Source organism: Enhydra lutris, unplaced genomic scaffold (assembly GCF_002288905.1).
Source record: "Enhydra lutris kenyoni isolate GAN:26980312 unplaced genomic scaffold, ASM228890v2 scaffoldscaffold25, whole genome shotgun sequence".
Lineage (NCBI taxonomy): Eukaryota > Metazoa > Chordata > Mammalia > Carnivora > Mustelidae > Enhydra > Enhydra lutris.
The window spans coordinates 21,537,863-21,556,387 of record NW_019154109.1 but is presented as its reverse complement, the minus strand read 5'-3'; the positions used below and the strand labels follow the sequence as shown (position 1 = coordinate 21,556,387).

The window sequence follows — 18,525 nt, the reverse complement described above, 5'->3', positions numbered from 1 at the left end:
GATCTGGAGTTGTTCCTTTTGGAGGTCATAGATTCTCTGACTAGTTGGCAACAGAGTGAGATTATAGGATTGATGAGAGGTGTAAAGAGGACTTGAATTTTCTTAGCTTATTTTCTTGGGGGAAAAAAAAAAAAGGCAAATATGCCAGAAAGTTTTATCATTCTTTAGTATTGCATCATGTGGGGTTTTTTATATTTTTTACTATTTTTTTTAATTTTTTTTTAATATTTTTTTTAAAGATTTTATTTATTTATTGGACAGACAGAGATCACAAGTAGGCAGAGAGGCAGGCAGAGAGAGGAGGAAGCAGGCTCCCTGCTGAGCAGAGAGCCCGATGTGGGACTCGATCCCAGGACCCTGGGATCATGACCTGAGCCGAAGGCAGAGGCTTTAACCCACTGAGCCACCCAGGCGCCCCTATTTTTTACTATTTTTGTGGCTAAAACTTTTCTCCAAATTGTCATAATAATAACCAATATAAAATGAAGGCTTTTTCTAATTAGATGTTTTCATGTATAGTTTTGACATTTTTCATCTTTTTTCGATTTTTGACTTAATATTCATGGAAGGAGGATACTACCTTGAGGATGTAGCTTTGTGATATTACAGAATTAAATTTTCCTTCACTGCCTCCTTTTGATACTACATTTGAAGAAATGAGCTAATTCTTGATCTTAGTTTCCTATTTTGTTTTCTAGTTGATCTACTTAAAGCATTTCCTTAATTATGAAATAGGACATTGGCCTTATAACGGGGGTGTGGTGGTGTTAAGGGCAGGATTTAGTATTTACTTCAGTGAGTTGAACTGCAAAAATATTTTTAACTTCCGTGAATTCTGTAAAGTGTATTAAAACATTAGAAAATGTTACAATGCATTAACCTAGATGTAAATTTTTCATTACAGAAGCACTTTTTTTTTTTTTTTTTTTTTTTTAAGTAGGCTTCACGCCCAACATGGGGCTTGAACTCAAGACCCTGGGATTAAGAGTCACATGCTCTATGGCCTGAGCCAGCCAGGGATACCTATAGAAGCACAACTTTAAGCTATCTCATTTACTTAAATTAACCACAACTAGAACTTTGCTTTTAAAGTTGTGGATTTATCGAATGGTTTTAAAATAATTTTTGCTAGGGGCATTTGGGTGGCTCAGTCAGTTAAGTGGTTGCCTTCAGCTCAGGTCATGATCCTGGGGTCGTGGGATTGAGCCCCACGTAAGGCTCTCTGCTCAGCAGGGTAGCCTGCTTCTCCCTCTGCCTGCTGCTCCCCCTGCTTCTGCTCTCTTTCCTCCCCCTCCCTCTCCATCTCTGTGAAATAAATAAAATGTTTTAAAAAAAATTATTTTTGCTAATAGGCAGTGCTGCATGGCAGGAACAGTTGAAACAGAACAAAGCTCCAGTGCACGTAAAACGCTGGTTTGGCTTTCTCGAAGCCCAGCAGGCCTTCCAGTCTGTAGGTACCAAGTGGAATGTTTCAGCGACCAAAGCTAAAGCGGTAAGCATTTTTTAATGCTGATACCTTAGTTTTTTTGAGACCGTAGATCTGAAAAGAAAATTATTCTTACTTGGAGTTTTTCTTTTCATATGTGAAAAAGGATCTTCTTGGAAAAATCTGCTGAGTCTGTTAAGTGTGGGCTTGCCTGTAACTGTTTAACTCCATAAAGCCTTAATTATCTGTCTAAAATATTATGATCATGCAGTGTATATCTCTTAGGAAATCCAAAATCCAATTAATTAAAATCTCATTATTTATAGCTATATGAGTTTTCCTTACTCCCAACTCTCCTGTTTGCTCATTTTTGACCATTGAGTCCTGAGCTTCCGCAGAGCCTTTTTGTTGGTCCTCTAGGAGGATGTGATGCAGAGTCCAGTAGGAAAGATTGTCTTCCCCAGCCAGAGCCTCTTTATTTCGATCTGTTTCACACATTAGGCATGTGTAGTAAAGTCTCAACTTAAAGGCTTTCCACTGTAGTAAAATTAGAAAACTACTGCCTGCTTGAGTAAAGACACAACAGTCTACTCAGTTGTTTTGGCTAAAAATCGTCACTTGTCCTTCACCATTTTTCCCATGAAATCAGTTACTAAGTTCTGTTCTTATATTTGTTGATATGTTTTCTGTCTCCACTGTTACTTAGTTTTATTGGAGCTTCATTACCTCTTGATTGATTTAATACCATAATCTCACCCAAGGTCTCTCTCTTTTCTACTTCAGTCTCTGCATTGTCCACGGTATCATTTTAGAAAATACAAATAAATGGTCCTGTTACTCCTGGGATTTCCTTGTTGCCTAAAACCGAAAAGCACGTGTATGAGGAGCTTCATATTCTGGACCTCATCAACAGTTTCACCTTCCTTGTCCACCCATCCCACATGCATTTTTTAACTTTTTGTGGATGTTGCACTGTCTCTGTGTCTTATGTGTGCTGTTGTTCCTTTTCTTAGAATGAAGGCACTTATACATTCTACATCTAATGTATTTCCACTTATTTTTTAAGGTCCAGCTTTGGTTCTTAATCTCCTTTTAAGCTTTTCCTGATGACCCTAGAAGCTGTTGGTTAATGTCAACTGACTGCTCTGACAGCACTCTCTAAATACATATGGATATCTCTGTTCCCAGTGGTTGGTTTTATTTACATACTTCATAAGATTTTGGGTGCTCAAGTGCAAGGACAACGTTCTGTTCCTCATGTGTCTTGTAATCATGCCTGGTACATAGTGGGCACTGAGTTAAGTATTTGTTGAATGAATGTGTTCTTTAACATTTAACGATGTAACTGTATTTGTTGTTTTTGTTCTGCTTTTCAGATACCTGAGAAAAGACAAGATGTTGGGAAATTTGTTGAGCTTCCAGGTGCTGAGATGGGAAAGGTTACTGTCAGATTTCCTCCAGAGGCTAGTGGGTAAGGAAATGTAACTTGTAATTACAGTGGAATATTTTTAGTGGAAAAGCTTTAGGATAGTTGAGAACTTATGATATTACTAGATTACTAATATAGAAGAAAATAAGTAAGATTTTAGTTGTGGGAACCAAAATTCTAAACATCTTAATAGTCTATTATTGACAAGTAATGTTAATGTATCAAATTTATAGTTTTAGCTTATTAATCAGACAATATTGTTATTTTGCCCCACACAGAATTTTAATTATAAATAGAAAAATATCCATCAATAGAAAGCCTTAAGTTTTATTTAATTTTGAGAATCTTCAGCTCTCATTTAATGAGGATTTGTAGTTGTACCCTGCACGGTCCTTTCGGTTAGCAGTAGAAGTTATGGTAGAATTATTTTTAGGTTCCTTTTTTTCTGAAATAAAGGGGCATCCTGAAAAAATCCTATTCCTTTTCAGTTCTTTCTATTGTCAGCAGACTTCCCAACCCCTTTCGCTTTTGGTAGCAAAAGAAAATAACATTTGAATAGCTCTTTGGAGAAAAAGTCTTGTTTTGGCTGGCGGCCACCAGCCTGCGGCCTTCCCAGGCCTTGCGCAGCATTGCCCAGGGCTGTGGGGAGTCCACCTTTGCACATGCGTTGGCCTCTTTGAGCTGGACAAGCTTTGTAATAGTGCCCTTCCAGTGAGGATAATGTAAAAGGGGTCTTATTAAAGCCATTAGCCTCAGGAACTTAGCCATTAGGAAAGAATTGTGCCACATTTGGTAAATGAGATGATTTTTTCCCCCCAAATTTGTTTTAATTTCAGATTGTGTATTCTGTAGCTAAATTCTTACCCATTTGTGGTAAGTGGAATGTGTAGACAGTAGAAAGTAGCAGAGTAAGCAAAAAACCGTTTTATTTTAGCTGTTCTTAATAGTTCTCCACAGACTTCTCATAAGCACCACTGACAGGAAAATTTGTTGTAGAATTCCACATTTTCTCTCTGCTTTTCTAAGTTTGCCGATGAAGGTGGTAAAATAAAGGATAGATAGAAGGAGATGAAAGAGAAATAATAAATTCAGAAAATTCATAGACTAATTAAATGATCGCTTGGTAGTTGATTGGGTGGAATCTCATAAATCAGACTTACTGTATGTGCCTTAATTCCCACAGACATCTCGGGTCCTTGTGGCCCAGTGTTCTGCTCCTGTGTGCTTCATCACAACTGCTTTCCCATTGGTAGTGACTTCAGTGGTTTTCTAAAGCCACTTTCTTAACAGTGGCTGTTTATAGCTCTGGCATTTGGACATTAGTTCTTTTACAATCTTTTTATATTTTCTGTCACTGTCATTTCTTAGAATAATGAGTACCTCATGTTTATAATTTATGAAGTACATTTGTCTGCCATAAATTATATCAATTTCAGAGACATGCTCTTTGCCAAATACAGCTTGAGGATTTGGAATATAAATCAGTATTCAGGTGTTTTTTTGGTCTTTTTTGTTTTTTGTTTTACTATTCATAATTTTATCATACCCCTTTATACTGCTAAAGAATTTTTAATTTTTTTTTCTTTCTTTTCTTTTTTTTTTTTTAAGATTTTATTTTTAAGTAATCTCTACACCCAGCATGGGGCCTTAAATTACAACCTTGAGATCAAGAGTTGCGTGTCTACCAACTGAGCCAGCTAGGGTCCCCCTGTAATTTTTCTTATTAGTCATTTTATTTTTCTGTGTCTTTCATGAAATGCCAGAAGGCATGACTTTTTTGTTTGTTTAAGATTTTATTAATTTATTTGACAGAGAGAGAACACAAAAGCAGGGTGAGTAGCAGGCAGAGGAAGTGGGAGAAGCAGACTTCCCACTGAGCTGGGAGCCCTCACATCTCAGGGCTTGATCCCAGGACCGTGGGATCGTGACCTGAGGTGAAGGCAGATGCTTAATCAACTGAGCTACCCAGGTGCCCCGAAGGCTTGACTTTTGCCCTTTTTCTTACTCTTAGCTAACATATATAGAACCTGTTATGTGCAGGGACTACCAAACATTGTACATTTAGTGTTTTAATCCTAATAGCCCTGTGAGGAAAGCACTTTTAATAGCTGCATTTTACAAATGGTTTCAGAAACTGATTCCTACAACATTTTGGTAGTTTGCCAAACTTGTGCTATCTGGCTCTAGAGTCCATTTGACTTAAAATTCTGCAGCCTATACTGTTCGTGTGGCAGAAGCCCAACTCGGTATTAGTACTAACTGAAAAGCGTGAATCTTACTTTCTTTAGCTAGCTAGATGTCTCTTGAGCTGGTTATTTTAGTTATCTTGTGAATATTTCATAGTCCTTTTAACTTTCTTGATATTTAGAATTGTTAGAACCATATACATTATTTCAGATTCAGAAACATCATCTGTAAGATAATGGTTTGATTTCCTCACCTCTCTTAAATTAATTCCTTTATGTAAAGCCTAACACATTAACTATCAGATAGTGTGGGTAGTTAGTGATTATTAGTTTGTTTGTTCTTTTTTTTTCTTCCTAATGATGAGTATAGGATGATATAGGTATAACACTTTCAACAAAGACTATAGACAGTGTTTCTGTTTCTTTCTTGGAACTCACTGTCCTTTGTTTTATTTTCTTTTTGGTTAACCTTTTGTTTTAGAGTAGTTGTAATTTTCAGAAGCATAGCAAGGATAGTACAAAATGTTCCCACGTACACTGCCCCCAGTTATCTGTAATGTTTACCATCTTACATTACTCTTGTACCTTTATCACAGCTGGTGAACCAATATCATTATCATCACCTAAACTCTATACCTTTTTTGGATTTCATTAATTTTTTCCTAATGTCCTTTTTCTGTTTTAGAATCTCATCTGGGATACCAGTGACAGCCTTTTATGTTACGCAGAAAGTTTTGAGTAACCCTAAATGCATTGCTTTGTCTTTGTCTGCATTTGTCTGCCTAAATTCTTCTTAACACTTAATCATTGATCTAGAATGCTGCCTGAATTTCTAAAACATGGATTGATTTAAAAACTGATGTGAAGACTTGCAAGGAGTTGTATTTTCCCCTTCCCTCTTGACACCATGTTGACATGAAACCAGGAAGCTAGTGCAGTGGGACCATGGCTACCACTAGTGGAAACTAGTAGAAATGATCAAATGTCCTTGCTTCATGCCATGCTTGCTGCCTGGGAAAGGGTATTTTCAACAGTAGTGGTATAGGATACTGCTTTTTACCCACATTGCTGATAGAAGAGAACATTGATATAGAATATTACCGACAGTGCCTGTGACATACTTTATTCCTTGTAATTGCCAGTTGCCCGTAGAACAGAGTAGTGTTTTCATAGATTGTGATTCACAGAGCGTTGGTACTGGATGGTCCTTTAGTTCAAATCCTCTTGTTTTGGCTTCTGAGGAAACTGACACCTTGAGAAGTGGCTCTCCTGCAGCCTCCTGATCCCCATGTGCCCTTTCATGGGATCCTCCTGTGGCAGTGGTGATCTCAGAGGTGCCTCTTGCTGGCCTGCATGAGGTGGGCACTCGGTTCTCAGTAGCATCAGGTCTTAGTGAAGAAGATACACTACCGCATAGCACTAAAAGCTGTTTTGGAAGCCGTTTTCCTCTAACTAAATGACCACTTGTTTCCTCTGTAAGGAAAAAAAAAAGGATTTTCCTTGAGGTTGGTTTTTTGTTTATTTTGTTCTTTGTTTTTTCTCCTGAAGGTTGTAATGTTAACAAATAACTTGTCCCTTTGTGAGATTTTACATATGACATTGTTTCTTGTGATTATTTTATAAGTGTTATAGCCTTTTTCTTCCTGTGAGGGTCAGATTTTCTATCACAGTACTTTTTTATTAGAAAATAAAATATGACTGGAGTACCAACTAGAAGGATTTTTGTTTAGTTCTCATCTCCTCAAAAAGGTTAAGTTTAAGTATTTAGTTAAAACATGTTAATGAGTTTCTTTGTGAAATGTTTTTGTTTTAGTTACTTACACATTGGGCATGCAAAAGCTGCTCTTCTGAACCAGCACTACCAGGTTAACTTTAAAGGGAAACTGATCATGAGATTTGATGACACAAATCCTGAAAAAGAAAAGGAAGATTTTGAGAAGGTAATTAAAGGTGTAGTGATGACCCTTTGTCAGAAAAGTTGATGAAAATTAGAGGGTGACCTGATACCTTCATGGTATGAAAATAAGTTTGTTCTCATAGCCACTTTTATCCCTCATCTGTATATTCTGTGTCTGAGACCTAAGCCCAGCAATACTGAGCTCCCATACCAAAAAACTTCAATTTATTTTTTGCTTCCTCAATTGTACAATTTACCAAAGTGTGCTATATTTTCCTTTAAGTACCAATTTCTTACATGAATTGGTCACTAGAGGCAGGTTTCCTTTTTGTCATATAATTTTAAGTGTATGAATGAAACAGTCACTTAAGTAGGTATTGGAAAATCGGGAAGGTTTCCTAGCCTCTTTTATCCTCTTTATTCAGAAGCATTTCAATTTATTCAAAGAGAGGGCAAATGATTGTCAGTATGACCAATAATAACCAGTTTTCCAGAGTAAATGGAAAGCTCTTTCATGAGATCAGCTTTCTCAGCTGAAAATTTGGAGACTAATATAATGAATATCTTTTTTTCTTTTCTTACCTAATATACAACTTGCACAAACATTTTCAGGCCTTTTTTTTTTTTTTTTTTTTTTGACCGATGGTGTATAATTACATTTGCCCAAATGCAGTATCAAGGATTGAAAATACACAAGAAAATGCAAAAGATAAAGTGATGGTTATTTTGGATTCTTTTTGTAGGTTATCTTGGAAGATGTTGCAATGTTGCATATCAAACCAGATCAATTTACTTATACCTCGGATCATTTTGAGACTATAATGAAATATGCAGAGAAGCTAATTCAGGAAGGGAAGGCTTATGTGGATGATACTCCTGCAGAGCAGTTGAAGGCAGAACGTGAACAGAGGATCGAATCCAAGCACAGAAAAAACTGTAAGGCACATGTAGTGTATTGTATTTTAATTGATGGGCTTCTGTTCTATTTCTCTAGTAGAACAAGATTTCTGTGAAAGATGCTCGTTTGAGACACATTTGGGAATATGATTCATACGTTTACTCATCATAATTCTTTTTCTTTCTTTATCATCTTCAGTTGTTTTTACTTTGTTGCCATCACACCTGCATGTGATGTGTGTTTCGCTTAGTAAGTGCCGTCTTTGGCGTTATATTCATTCCGTTTGAATGGTTATTTCTGCAACTTTTTATAGTTCTCCCAATTTAAATACTGAGTCTTTCTGTAAAATGATCATGTTATTAGTACCCAAATCTTCTTAGCATGTGGGTAGATGTGAATATAATACTGAATATAATATTGAAGCTCGGTGTACTGCTCTGTACCTCAGAAATACCACTTGATGAAATAACCTTTCTTATTCATTACTTGTCCCCTGAGTTACTGAATAGGGCTATTTTCACTCTGTAATTATGTTGCCATAATTTCCACAGTATACTGTATTTAAATCTTGGGAAGTGTCTAGTGAATTTAGATTGTTACAGAAGTCTTTCTTTTTTTTCTCTCTTTTTTAAGTTTCCCTACATTTTCAGAGATTGTTAACAACTTTACTTGTAGACCTCACTTGATTTTTTTTTGAGGGCAGGGGAGATGTGTGCATTCCCTTCAGGAGTTTCCGCAGACAATCACTGTGTCATAGTTCTTTCTTTCCTACATGGGACAGGTTTTCAGTGTTCTCACATAAATAGAACCATAACCACTTAGGACATAGAATTCTTTTTTCTGGGATTAAACTTGTGTCATTGTTTTCTGTGCTCTCTCATGTTTTTCAGTATAAGAGTCTCCTGCTTTCCACTGGAATGACTGACAGGACTTTCAGGGACCCCACAGGCTCAGGCTTACAGCCCGAGCTGTGTTCTTTACCTGGGCACGGGCAGTAGCACTGATCCCTGTGGGCCCTGTGGATCAGGCCAATCTGGTCTGTCCCCTGGGCATGAGGTGGCAAAGGGACAGAATGCTTCTGCTTCAAAGGCAGTGTTAAATTCGAGGGGGTCGGGCTGACCAGTTGTGCAATGATGGGAAAAGAGGAAATGCAGGATGAGAAAAACCTGGCCTCTTTCGCTCTTACTCTTAAATCGGTATTAACATCAGTGAAATGTATTGATTTGACTGCCTTTAAAAATATATTTATAGAGTGTATTTTTTAAGCGTTTTGTGAGACTTCATAAAAAATGATGCATTTACTCTTCATACCAAATATTAGAATTATTATCATACTTTTAAACTGTGGAGTGTGCTTTTATTATACAAGTAGAATGTGGAAATTTGTATCAGATTATGGGACTATTAAAATAATTTGAATTCAACTAGATTAGTAATACATGAGATAACCTAATAGAATTATCATCTTATAGCTGTTGAGAAGAATCTGCAAATGTGGGAAGAAATGAAAAAAGGGAGCCAGCTTGGCCAGACCTGTTGTCTGAGAGCAAAAATTGACATGAGTAGTAACAATGGATGTATGAGAGACCCAACGCTTTATCGCTGTAAAATTCAGCCACATCCAAGAACTGGAAATAAATACAAGTGAGTGTCTCTCTTTCATTATGCTCTGTAGCCTAGTATGATTTTTGTTGATCTCTGTAAATGTGGAGTACATTCAGAATAGTCAAGAGACTTGGATCTTTGTTCATCCACAGGTTAGTAACTGCTGTTGGTTGAGTGTGTAACCTAATCTCTTGGGGGTTTACTCACCTATTGATTAAGGTTATGTTAGGTTATTTCTAAGATTATTTCCATCTATAAAAGTCCTATACTCTCCCGAAAATTGCTTTTTGTATTGACTAGGTTTACTGTGGTGTGTATCTTTATTTTTTATTTTATTTTATTTTTTTAAAGATTTTATTTATTTATTTGGCAGAGAGAGAGAGAGATCACAGGTAGGCAGAGAGGCAGGCAGAGAGAGAAGCAGGCTCCCCACTGAGCTGAGAGTCTGATGCGGGGCTTGATCCCAGGACCCTGGGATCATGACCTGAGCCGAAGGCAGAGGCTTAACCCACTGAGCCACCCAGGTGCCCCGGTGTGTATCTTTAGATGAAGATAGTTTTCTTCTTCTTATAAACTTGGATTCTGCTGGGCGTAAATTGATTCACAAAAGTGATGGAATTGAAAATTTACAGAAATAGGAACAATATAAGAAAGTATCATGCATCTTTTTTCTAGTTTTGATTAGCTTTTTATGTGGGTTTTCAGTTAATGATTTTTTTCTTCAAATGGGTTCCCCTCCCCTATTAATTTACTTTTATAAAGTAACTATAGAATTTTTTTTTAATAATTTGAAGAAGCCTACTGCATATAATTGCTGAATCTGCACTTCTGAGATTAGTGAATGTAAATGCTAACCTCTTTAGCTAATGTAACTTTCTTTAAATGTGTAGGTGTAGATATGGTGTCCATATGTAGACAAAACCTTACACATGTGGTTACAGGTATCTACATAAGTCATTTTTAATAGGGTGCTTTCTCCTTTTTTTATTAAGCAAATACTTCGACTACCTTTGGAAAAGTGAATTTGGATACACATTTTCAGTATCAAATAATTGCCAAGCATAATGCAGTAGCATTTTAATGAAGCCGTATCCAAAAAATTAGAAGGCATAATGCAATAATATATTTCTTAAAACTCAGAGTGCTTTCACATTGTGTACATTATTTTAATCAGGAATTGTTTCTAAGGCCATTTCATCTTGAATGGAATTTTAATTAACCTACTTTTCTTCTCTTTTACTTGTCAGAGAAGGAAATGCTTTATTCTTAAATTCATTTAATTACTGGAGATTAAGCTTAGGTATTTATTCAAGTGTGGGATTTATTAAGATATTGAAAAGCTAAAAATTCCTTTGGATTATTATGTACAGTTGGCTCTTGAGCAGTGCAGGGAGTTAGGGTGCTGACCCCCTGTGCAGTCAAAAATCTGATGACTTCTGATTCCCCAAGAACTTAGCTACTAGTAGCCTCCTATTGACAGAAGCCTTACTGATAACATAGTCAATTAACACATTTTTATGTTATATGTATTATATACTGTATTCATAAACTAAACCAGAGAAAATAAAATACTAAGAATATCATAAGAATATCATAAGAATATATTTGCAGTACTGTACCGTGTTTATAAAAGTCCATGGATAAGTGGACACATGTAGTTCTAATTTGCGGTGTTCAAGGGTCAGCAGTATTTTGCTTTTTGCTTTTTCCTATGCTATACATGAAGTGTAGATTGTAGAATTTGCTGTGCCAATACCCAGTTGTCGGTTAAGTTGCAAATTTGCTTTTTTGTTTGAATATTGAGTGGGTTAACTGATTTGTTGGTCTCAAAGACTGATAATATTTTGATATACTTTGAAAATTATGGGTCATGAAACCTGTTGATTTTTAAGAAATTCCTAATTTGTAAGGAATTATATTTCAAATTACTCTTGCTTCTTATAATGCAATAATCTAAGATGGAAAGGGTAAAATGCTTCAGTTTACTTTTGAACATATTCCTTTTTTTTCCAGTGTTTATCCAACATACGATTTTGCCTGTCCCATAGTTGACAGTATTGAAGGCGTTACACATGCCCTGAGAACAACAGAATACCATGACAGAGATGAACAGTTTTATTGGATTATTGAAGCCTTAGGCATAAGAAAACCATATATTTGGGAATATAGTCGACTAAATCTCAACAACACAGTGCTCTCAAAAAGAAAACTCACATGGTTTGTCAACGAAGGATTGGTAGATGGATGGTATGTTTACTGTGACCTAGAATTTAGAGGAAGTAGTAAGAACATGGTCTATCAGTGATTTTAAAACTGTTTTGAGGGGCGGGTGGGAGGGTGAATGGGAAAAGGTAGAGTGGGTGGGCCTCTAGGGTTTCTGGTCCTTATCTTTATTTCATCCAGTGCATCAAGTTCCTCTACCGCTCCCCTTTATTTTAATGCTACAAATATGGAGTGCCCATTTGGATCCTGGTGCATGGGAATGCAAAACACACAAAGGCACATTCTCTGCTGATCTTAGCATTTTGTAGAAAATTAGTTGTGACTCTTGTCCTTTGTATATCTGGTTACCATTTTCCACACTCTGCTGAGGCTCTGAGGCTTTTCAGCTAGGTCCTAGGAAGGCCAAAAATACTGAGTTGAGGCGAAGACATAAACGGTTTCTGCCTTGGTGGTGAAGACCCACCTCGCGGAGCCATTGGTTGCCCAGAGTACTCAGCTCCTAGGAAAAGTTAGCAAATCTCTGTAGCAAGTTAACCTATATAGGATTTCTATGAGAAAGAGGAATATAAAAATTCAAGTCATCTTGTAGCCATAGATCTGTGTAAAGGAAACCTGTTCAAATGAGTTACCATGCTGATGAGTGTGTTCTTTATGTGAATTAACGGGAATGTATGTATCAGTTTCTGTTAGCATCGTGTAATAGTTAATATGTATTTTATACTGGTTTTAGAGCTGAATTTGATAAAAGGCAAGTTTATCTTGGGCTCCAGGCAGAAGTTTTTATTGAAAATAAAATAAAATTTCTGCAGAATGTTAATAACCAGTGTATATATTTTTTACAACCCAAGGGGCTTTGTAAAGTATATTCATATATGGGTGACATGATACCATTTCTTATCTGATTCTCATGGTCATATGTAGAATAGGGAGCTTGAATATTTGTTAAATAAAAAGCAAATAAGAATGTTTTAATACATGGGTTTTCCCTATTTGAAGATGTCACCTGTGTCTTTTTTGAAATGTGTTTTTACTATTCGTAGTAGTGCATTTATTTTACTGAGCAGTATTTGACTAGTAAGCAGTTTTCCTCTTCCATGTATGTGGGCTCATTGGTATTTTAAGCTACTCATTATTTAAACAACTCAGTCCAACTATTTCATAAGCTAACTATAATTATTATTCATTAAGGTATTTTGTACTGCTTGTGTTTGTACATTAAAAAGATCTCCTTGGTACTTACAATTTCCCAATTTCCCAGGGATGACCCAAGGTTTCCTACGGTCCGTGGTGTGCTCAGGAGAGGGATGACTGTCGAAGGGCTGAAACAGTTCATTGCTGCTCAGGTGACCTACGTTTGTTTTCCATCTTCTCTGTTTGAGTTTTCTAGTGTCTTATTAATATCCCTCTAGTCTCTATTAATTTCTGTTCATTTTGTTCCTTGTTCCTTATAATGCAAAGGCAGAATTTTTTTTTCAAAGAGTATGTTTAGGATGGTGGAAAATTGAGAACATCCTTCTCTAGTAAGCTGGAGCGGGACAGAGATGGCCTGTAGTATTTTTATATAGTGAAATATACAGCTCTTGAGTCTGGCTGTTCAGGGTAACCAAATTAGTTTGTGCATACTAGGTTTTATATTCCAATGGAAGTAAACTTGCAAGTATTTGGGGGGTTTATTTTTTTTCTAACATGCTTAGCTTACGTACTCCAATGAATACTTTTTGCCTTTTAAGTCATTTTATTATTGCTTTTCTAGGGCTCTTCACGTTCAGTTGTGAACATGGAATGGGACAAAATTTGGGCATTTAATAAAAAGGTACTCATTTTTGACTTTTGGTCCTCCTTTCTTGTGCCTAACTCCTGAATAATATGATATGTGTAGAATTCATTAGTGTGTTCATCATAGAGAAAACTCTGTGAAGAATGTTACCATTTTGCAGACCTTCAGGAAAATGGAATGTTTTCCTTTCTTAAACCTATAAAGAGTATTAAGCCTATTTTCTGTACCAAACGAGTCACAGTGATTAAAACAAACTTGGAGTTAGTGGGGAGCGGTAACAGTTTTTTCCTTAAATATCTTATGAACACTGCATTTCATTTTTCTGCTTTCAAGCTGCGAGCTCTCTGTAAGAAGGTATCACTTAACGCTTTTATTTGCCTTACCTAGCACATAGCTTTTAGCGTATTACATGTTATAACCTGAGATGTTATACAGCTTTGAAGCACAATCACATTTATATAAAAGACTTGCTTATACAAATCCACTGAAAATGCATTATTCCTAGTTTTAAAAATCATGTCCTCTGGTTTTCTTAGTGGCAAAGGGAAGATCTGGCTAACTTTATTCCACTGTTCCCTTGTGTGCTGAGAGGACGGAGTTTTTAAGTTGTCTGTTTCACCGCGTTGTATTGAAGGTTCACTAATTGTAATTCCTGTGTCTTATTGAATCTAGTTTTTTTTTTTTAACTGTTCTTAAATGAAATCAAATAAGGAATACTGCATATTGACATTGTTAATTGCCAATTGGAAGCAGATGCTTAGACACTATAATAAGGCAAATCATTAAAATGCCATGTTTTAAACTATAGTTTCTGTGATTGTGTTCTGTACTTTTTTCTTACTGCTGCTTGATTGTGCTGATGCCTTGCTTCAAGAAAGACTTGCTTGTCTCGCATGTGTCTTGAATTTGTTTTATTTAGTGTCGTGTGTTTTTGATACATAAAGGAATTAATTGGCTCTTTCTGTTGCTGCAGTTACTAATTATAAATACAAGTAGAATTTACAGGCAAGTTTAATTTGGTGTACTTTTCATTAACCCAAATTTTAAAGGTTTTAAGTTTTAATAAAGTTATACATGTGCACTTAGTTCAAATACATGAATTATATTTCACCACGGTCAGTTCTGTAGGGTCTGTTAAGGTGAGGAGCATATTTCCCTCTCTTCTTTCCTTCCATTCCCCGCCCCTCAGAGAAATACTTTCAGCTCTTTTAGATCATTGTTTTGGTATTTTTATTGTCGGTATCTCTAAATAATATGTGTGTTGCTATTTCTTATTTTTTACTTAAGTTTTAGGCATCCTCCTTTGACTCACACAATGAAAAGAGGGGACATGAGTCTCTTACTTTTTCTCAGACCCTCTTGGTTTTCTTGTAGTTAATTATTGTTTTCCCTCATTTGTTTCGTTTTCTACTTCTGTCCTCTTGGAATTGTCTGAATTCCCTACCAAGGTGTTCTTGTGCCTCAGTGTTCTTTCAGTTCCGTCGTGGAGACCGATCTGCTAGAGCCTTCTGCCCTGCTCTGCGCTGCTTCGGAGGCTCAGCAGTCTTCCGTGCTCGGCCATCATTCCAGGGTTTCGTGCGCTTTTGTTCTGTGATGGATTGATCACCTGGTTCTTGGAGCTCTCGTCTCTTTTTATGTTCCTCTTGCTTTGCTCTGCTGTGTCCTTTGGTAGCTCCCTGAGAAGGGGGCAAGGGATAAAGATTTTTGAGACCTTGTATATGACCTTTTTCATTCTGAAATTTCATGAGGAGGTGTTGTGGCGGGGCTCTGTTTTCATCTTTATCCGTCAGAAAAACAGGTGGCTTCCAGTCTGGAAACTCGTTCCTTCAGTTCTGGGAAATTGTCTTGAATCCTTTCTTTATTTTTTCTCTGCCTTGTGTTCTTCTCCCTGGATCTCGTGAGCAGATGTTGGGCCTCCTGGACTGGTCCTCCAGGTTTATCTTCTCTCTTTTTTTCTATCTCATCTTTTGGCTTTGCTATGTGCTGGATTGACTCAGCTGTATCTTCCCGACCTCCTGTTGAGTTTTTCATTTATATATCATGTTTCCAGGGTTTTGTTTCTGTTCTCTGATTTTAAAAAAAAGTTCTTGTTCTTGTTCCTGTTTCATGCTTAGAATACTAACATCAATAGGAATTCTTCTTGTGATCTCTTTCCTGCAGATTATTTTGGCTTTCTGTTTCATACTAAAAGCATGTTAAAGACACCTCAGAGGTCTGGATAATCTTGGTTATCTGCTCATGTTTAACATGGAGGACTAAAGGAGCAGTCAGCAGGCCCAAAACAAAGAGTTGGACTTGTCAGCTGAGCCTCACTGTAGGATGACCTAGCTGAGTCAGTAGTTGGAGAACCTCTGTGTCAGTAACTTCATCTCTTATCTCTTGGAATTGGCAGTTTTTCCAAGGAAGTTTCTTTTAATTACCTGCCTGAAGTGTGAAGGCTTAGCTGTCAGAGCTTTGGAGCTGAACAGAAGAGGACCGAGGGCCTTTCTACGTAGTATCATGCATTCACTTAATTTTGTGCAGTACCCTCTCCTTCAGCTCCTCCTAGTACTTGCCAGGATCTAGGCACCCTCCTCCTTGCAGAGAAAACTTCTTTCTGTAGTGGGGATGGGGAAGTGGCAGTACCTCATTTATGGAACAGAGAGGGGATGTTTCTGTATGGTTTTCAGATCACAGAATTTTGTTGTTATCTCCTCTTTGATTACACTAGTTTTCGGGGTTTGTACTTTTAAACAACAACAACAAAAAATCCTTTTCTTTAAATCTTTTCCTTTTTTTTAAGATTTTATTTATTTGAGAGAGAGAGAGAGCAAGCACTGAGCGGGGAGGAGAGGGAGAAGCAGGTTCCCTTCAAGCAAGGAGCCCAATGCAGGGCTCGATCCCAGGACCCCGGGATCATGATCTGAGCTAAAGGTGGATGCTTAACTGACTGAGCCACCCAGGTGCCCCAGTCCTTTATGTTTTTTTATTGGGATTACAGGAGGGAATGAAAGTAGGTGAGTATTCGTCAGGCTGCTTTGTTTATCCATACATCTGTGGGACCTCTAATCAGTAAGCACCATGTTGAAAACAGCACAGTTAAAACATTTTGATGGGTAGTAAAGATGACGTTATTCTGGTGACGTACCTTTTCGTTTCTGTTGCTGGCTTTCCTCACGTCCTCCTACACTTCCTTCGCTTTGCCACCCTTTCTGCCCCTTGAGGTACAGATCTCATATTTAGGGTTCATGTCCCATTCATTCTGATTACTGCTTTGTTATTTTGTAGCTCACTCTTTCTTTCCAAGCTCTGTGAAGAAAATGTAAGTGAGACATCACTGAACTAAATTTAACACCATGGCTCGGTGAGGCAGTCATTAAGGACAGAGATAAAATGTCATTCTCTGGACACTCTCCCGCTCTTCATAACTTAGCATTTTTGTTAAAGCCTCTTCTGCTAAAGGACTAGAGGGGTAACTGGATTAGCTGGAACTCTTTAAGTACATGTTCCTTTGGAGAAAGAGCTTTATTTGCAGAGCATAGTGTATATGGCCGAGAAAAGGGGAGAAATGGATGAAGGGGACAGTGAGATGTAGTGAGTAATAATCTCAATATCCTCCTGAAAATTCTGTAATCCATATTTTCATAGCCTGGCTTTTCATATTGCTCAGAAATTAATACATAATTTTTCTGAATCATAATTAAAGTTACCTAGTTCCATTATATATAATCTGCCGTAATACTGATAGGAGACATTTCACTAGCTTACTCTGTATTAACGTAATTTTCTTCTTGGTTGTATGTAAGTGTAAGTATTAGGATCTGAACTCGTTAGCCAAGGCAGGAAAGTCATAGCTTTAAGGTGTTCATTTTACAGTAATACTTGCTTACATCAACCTTCCTTTATTGCTATAATTTTTAAAGCTATGTTAGTATTCAGTAGTATGATAATATCATAGCCCCCCCCCCAAATCGCATCCCAACTCCCTTGCTTCTGCCCCTACCTAGTAAATTTAAAGTAGGTAGAGACTTCTCTCTTTGACCCCCAAAAAGGAAAGTCTTCAAATGAAAACTTCTCAAGTAAACCCCGGTAAATAAAAGGGTAGCTTTTCTGGTGGAAGTGTGTTAAGGGTTCTGGAGTCTTATCCACAGTCCCAGGCCTGTCTTTCCCTCACTGGGTGGTGTATGCCAGGGGAACTCCTTGAAATCCCTGGGACACTTCGGAGTAATTTGATCCAGAATTTTTAGAATTGTATAATTTAGAGCTGAAAAACTTAAAATCTTTTAATCCAAGATTTCTCAGACTTCACTGTCCCTGACTATCCTATGGAATGCTTGTTAGAAATAGATTTCTTTAGCCTTTACTTCAGACTATCACATTCATTGTCCTGTAGGGTTAAGTGGCCTGAGAATCTGAGCTGGCCGCCCTGTAAGTGAGGATTGTAAATAATCGGGTGTGAGAAACCATCTTATCCGGCTCTCGTCAGGTCCGGAGGCTGAGCTGCAGTGACCTGGAAGAGGTTTCCCAGGCCGGCTTGTCTAGTTGTAGCTTTCTTTAAAGAAATTTTATCTTCCTGGCTTAAGTACTGAACTGAGGAATTGCAGATTAAGTCTTCGATCATTTTAGCCCAGTTGAAGCTGAAAGGAGGAATCTTTAACTAGTAAGGATGATCTTTAAGCTAACTCAAGGAAGGAAGGAATGGAATGACGATATAGAGAGAGGCTGGTCCTGATTTACTACCAACATGAAATAGAAGCCAGGAGGAGTAGCAGACACAGGGAGTTAAAGAGCATTTCGGACTTTTATGAGTGACCCTCTGAGTCACTGAGAATTTTCATATTATTCTTTTCAGAAGCTGGAAAATACTCTAAAAGCAAACATACAAAAAAATAACCCAGCAGTGGTAACAACAACAGAATAATATAAAACAAACACAGCCAAGTTCAGTTAGCCATACACTGTTTTCCTACATCCTCCTTAGCACCTCACTCTGTACATACGCCTCTATCTACGTTTTTCTTCCATATGCTTTATTTAGTGTCTAAACACTGCTGTTTTGTGTGATCACCATGGATAATTGTAAATTGAACAGTGAAGTGAGGAAA

At 37.2% G+C, this 18,525-nt stretch overlaps 1 protein-coding gene across 2 annotated transcripts in view; it reads left to right on the top strand.

The window, feature by feature from the left end:
• The window catches only part of LOC111151000 (glutamyl-prolyl-tRNA synthetase), a 66,023-nt gene that overhangs the window by 8,739 nt on the left and 38,759 nt on the right, over nucleotides 1-18,525 (top strand). The window contains exons 5-12 of one of the 2 annotated variants that reach the window (XM_022508687.1): nucleotides 1,353-1,492; nucleotides 2,803-2,897; nucleotides 6,855-6,981; nucleotides 7,682-7,874; nucleotides 9,309-9,480; nucleotides 11,455-11,688; nucleotides 12,923-13,007; nucleotides 13,418-13,477. In XM_022508687.1, coding sequence (XP_022364395.1) covers nucleotides 1,353-1,492; nucleotides 2,803-2,897; nucleotides 6,855-6,981; nucleotides 7,682-7,874; nucleotides 9,309-9,480; nucleotides 11,455-11,688; nucleotides 12,923-13,007; nucleotides 13,418-13,477 — 1,106 coding nt within the window. Of the gene's footprint in view, nucleotides 1-1,352; nucleotides 1,493-2,802; nucleotides 2,898-6,854; nucleotides 6,982-7,681; nucleotides 7,875-9,308; nucleotides 9,481-11,454; nucleotides 11,689-12,922; nucleotides 13,008-13,417; nucleotides 13,478-18,525 lie in introns of those variants that run through there. The other variant, XM_022508689.1, reaches the window with a different exon arrangement.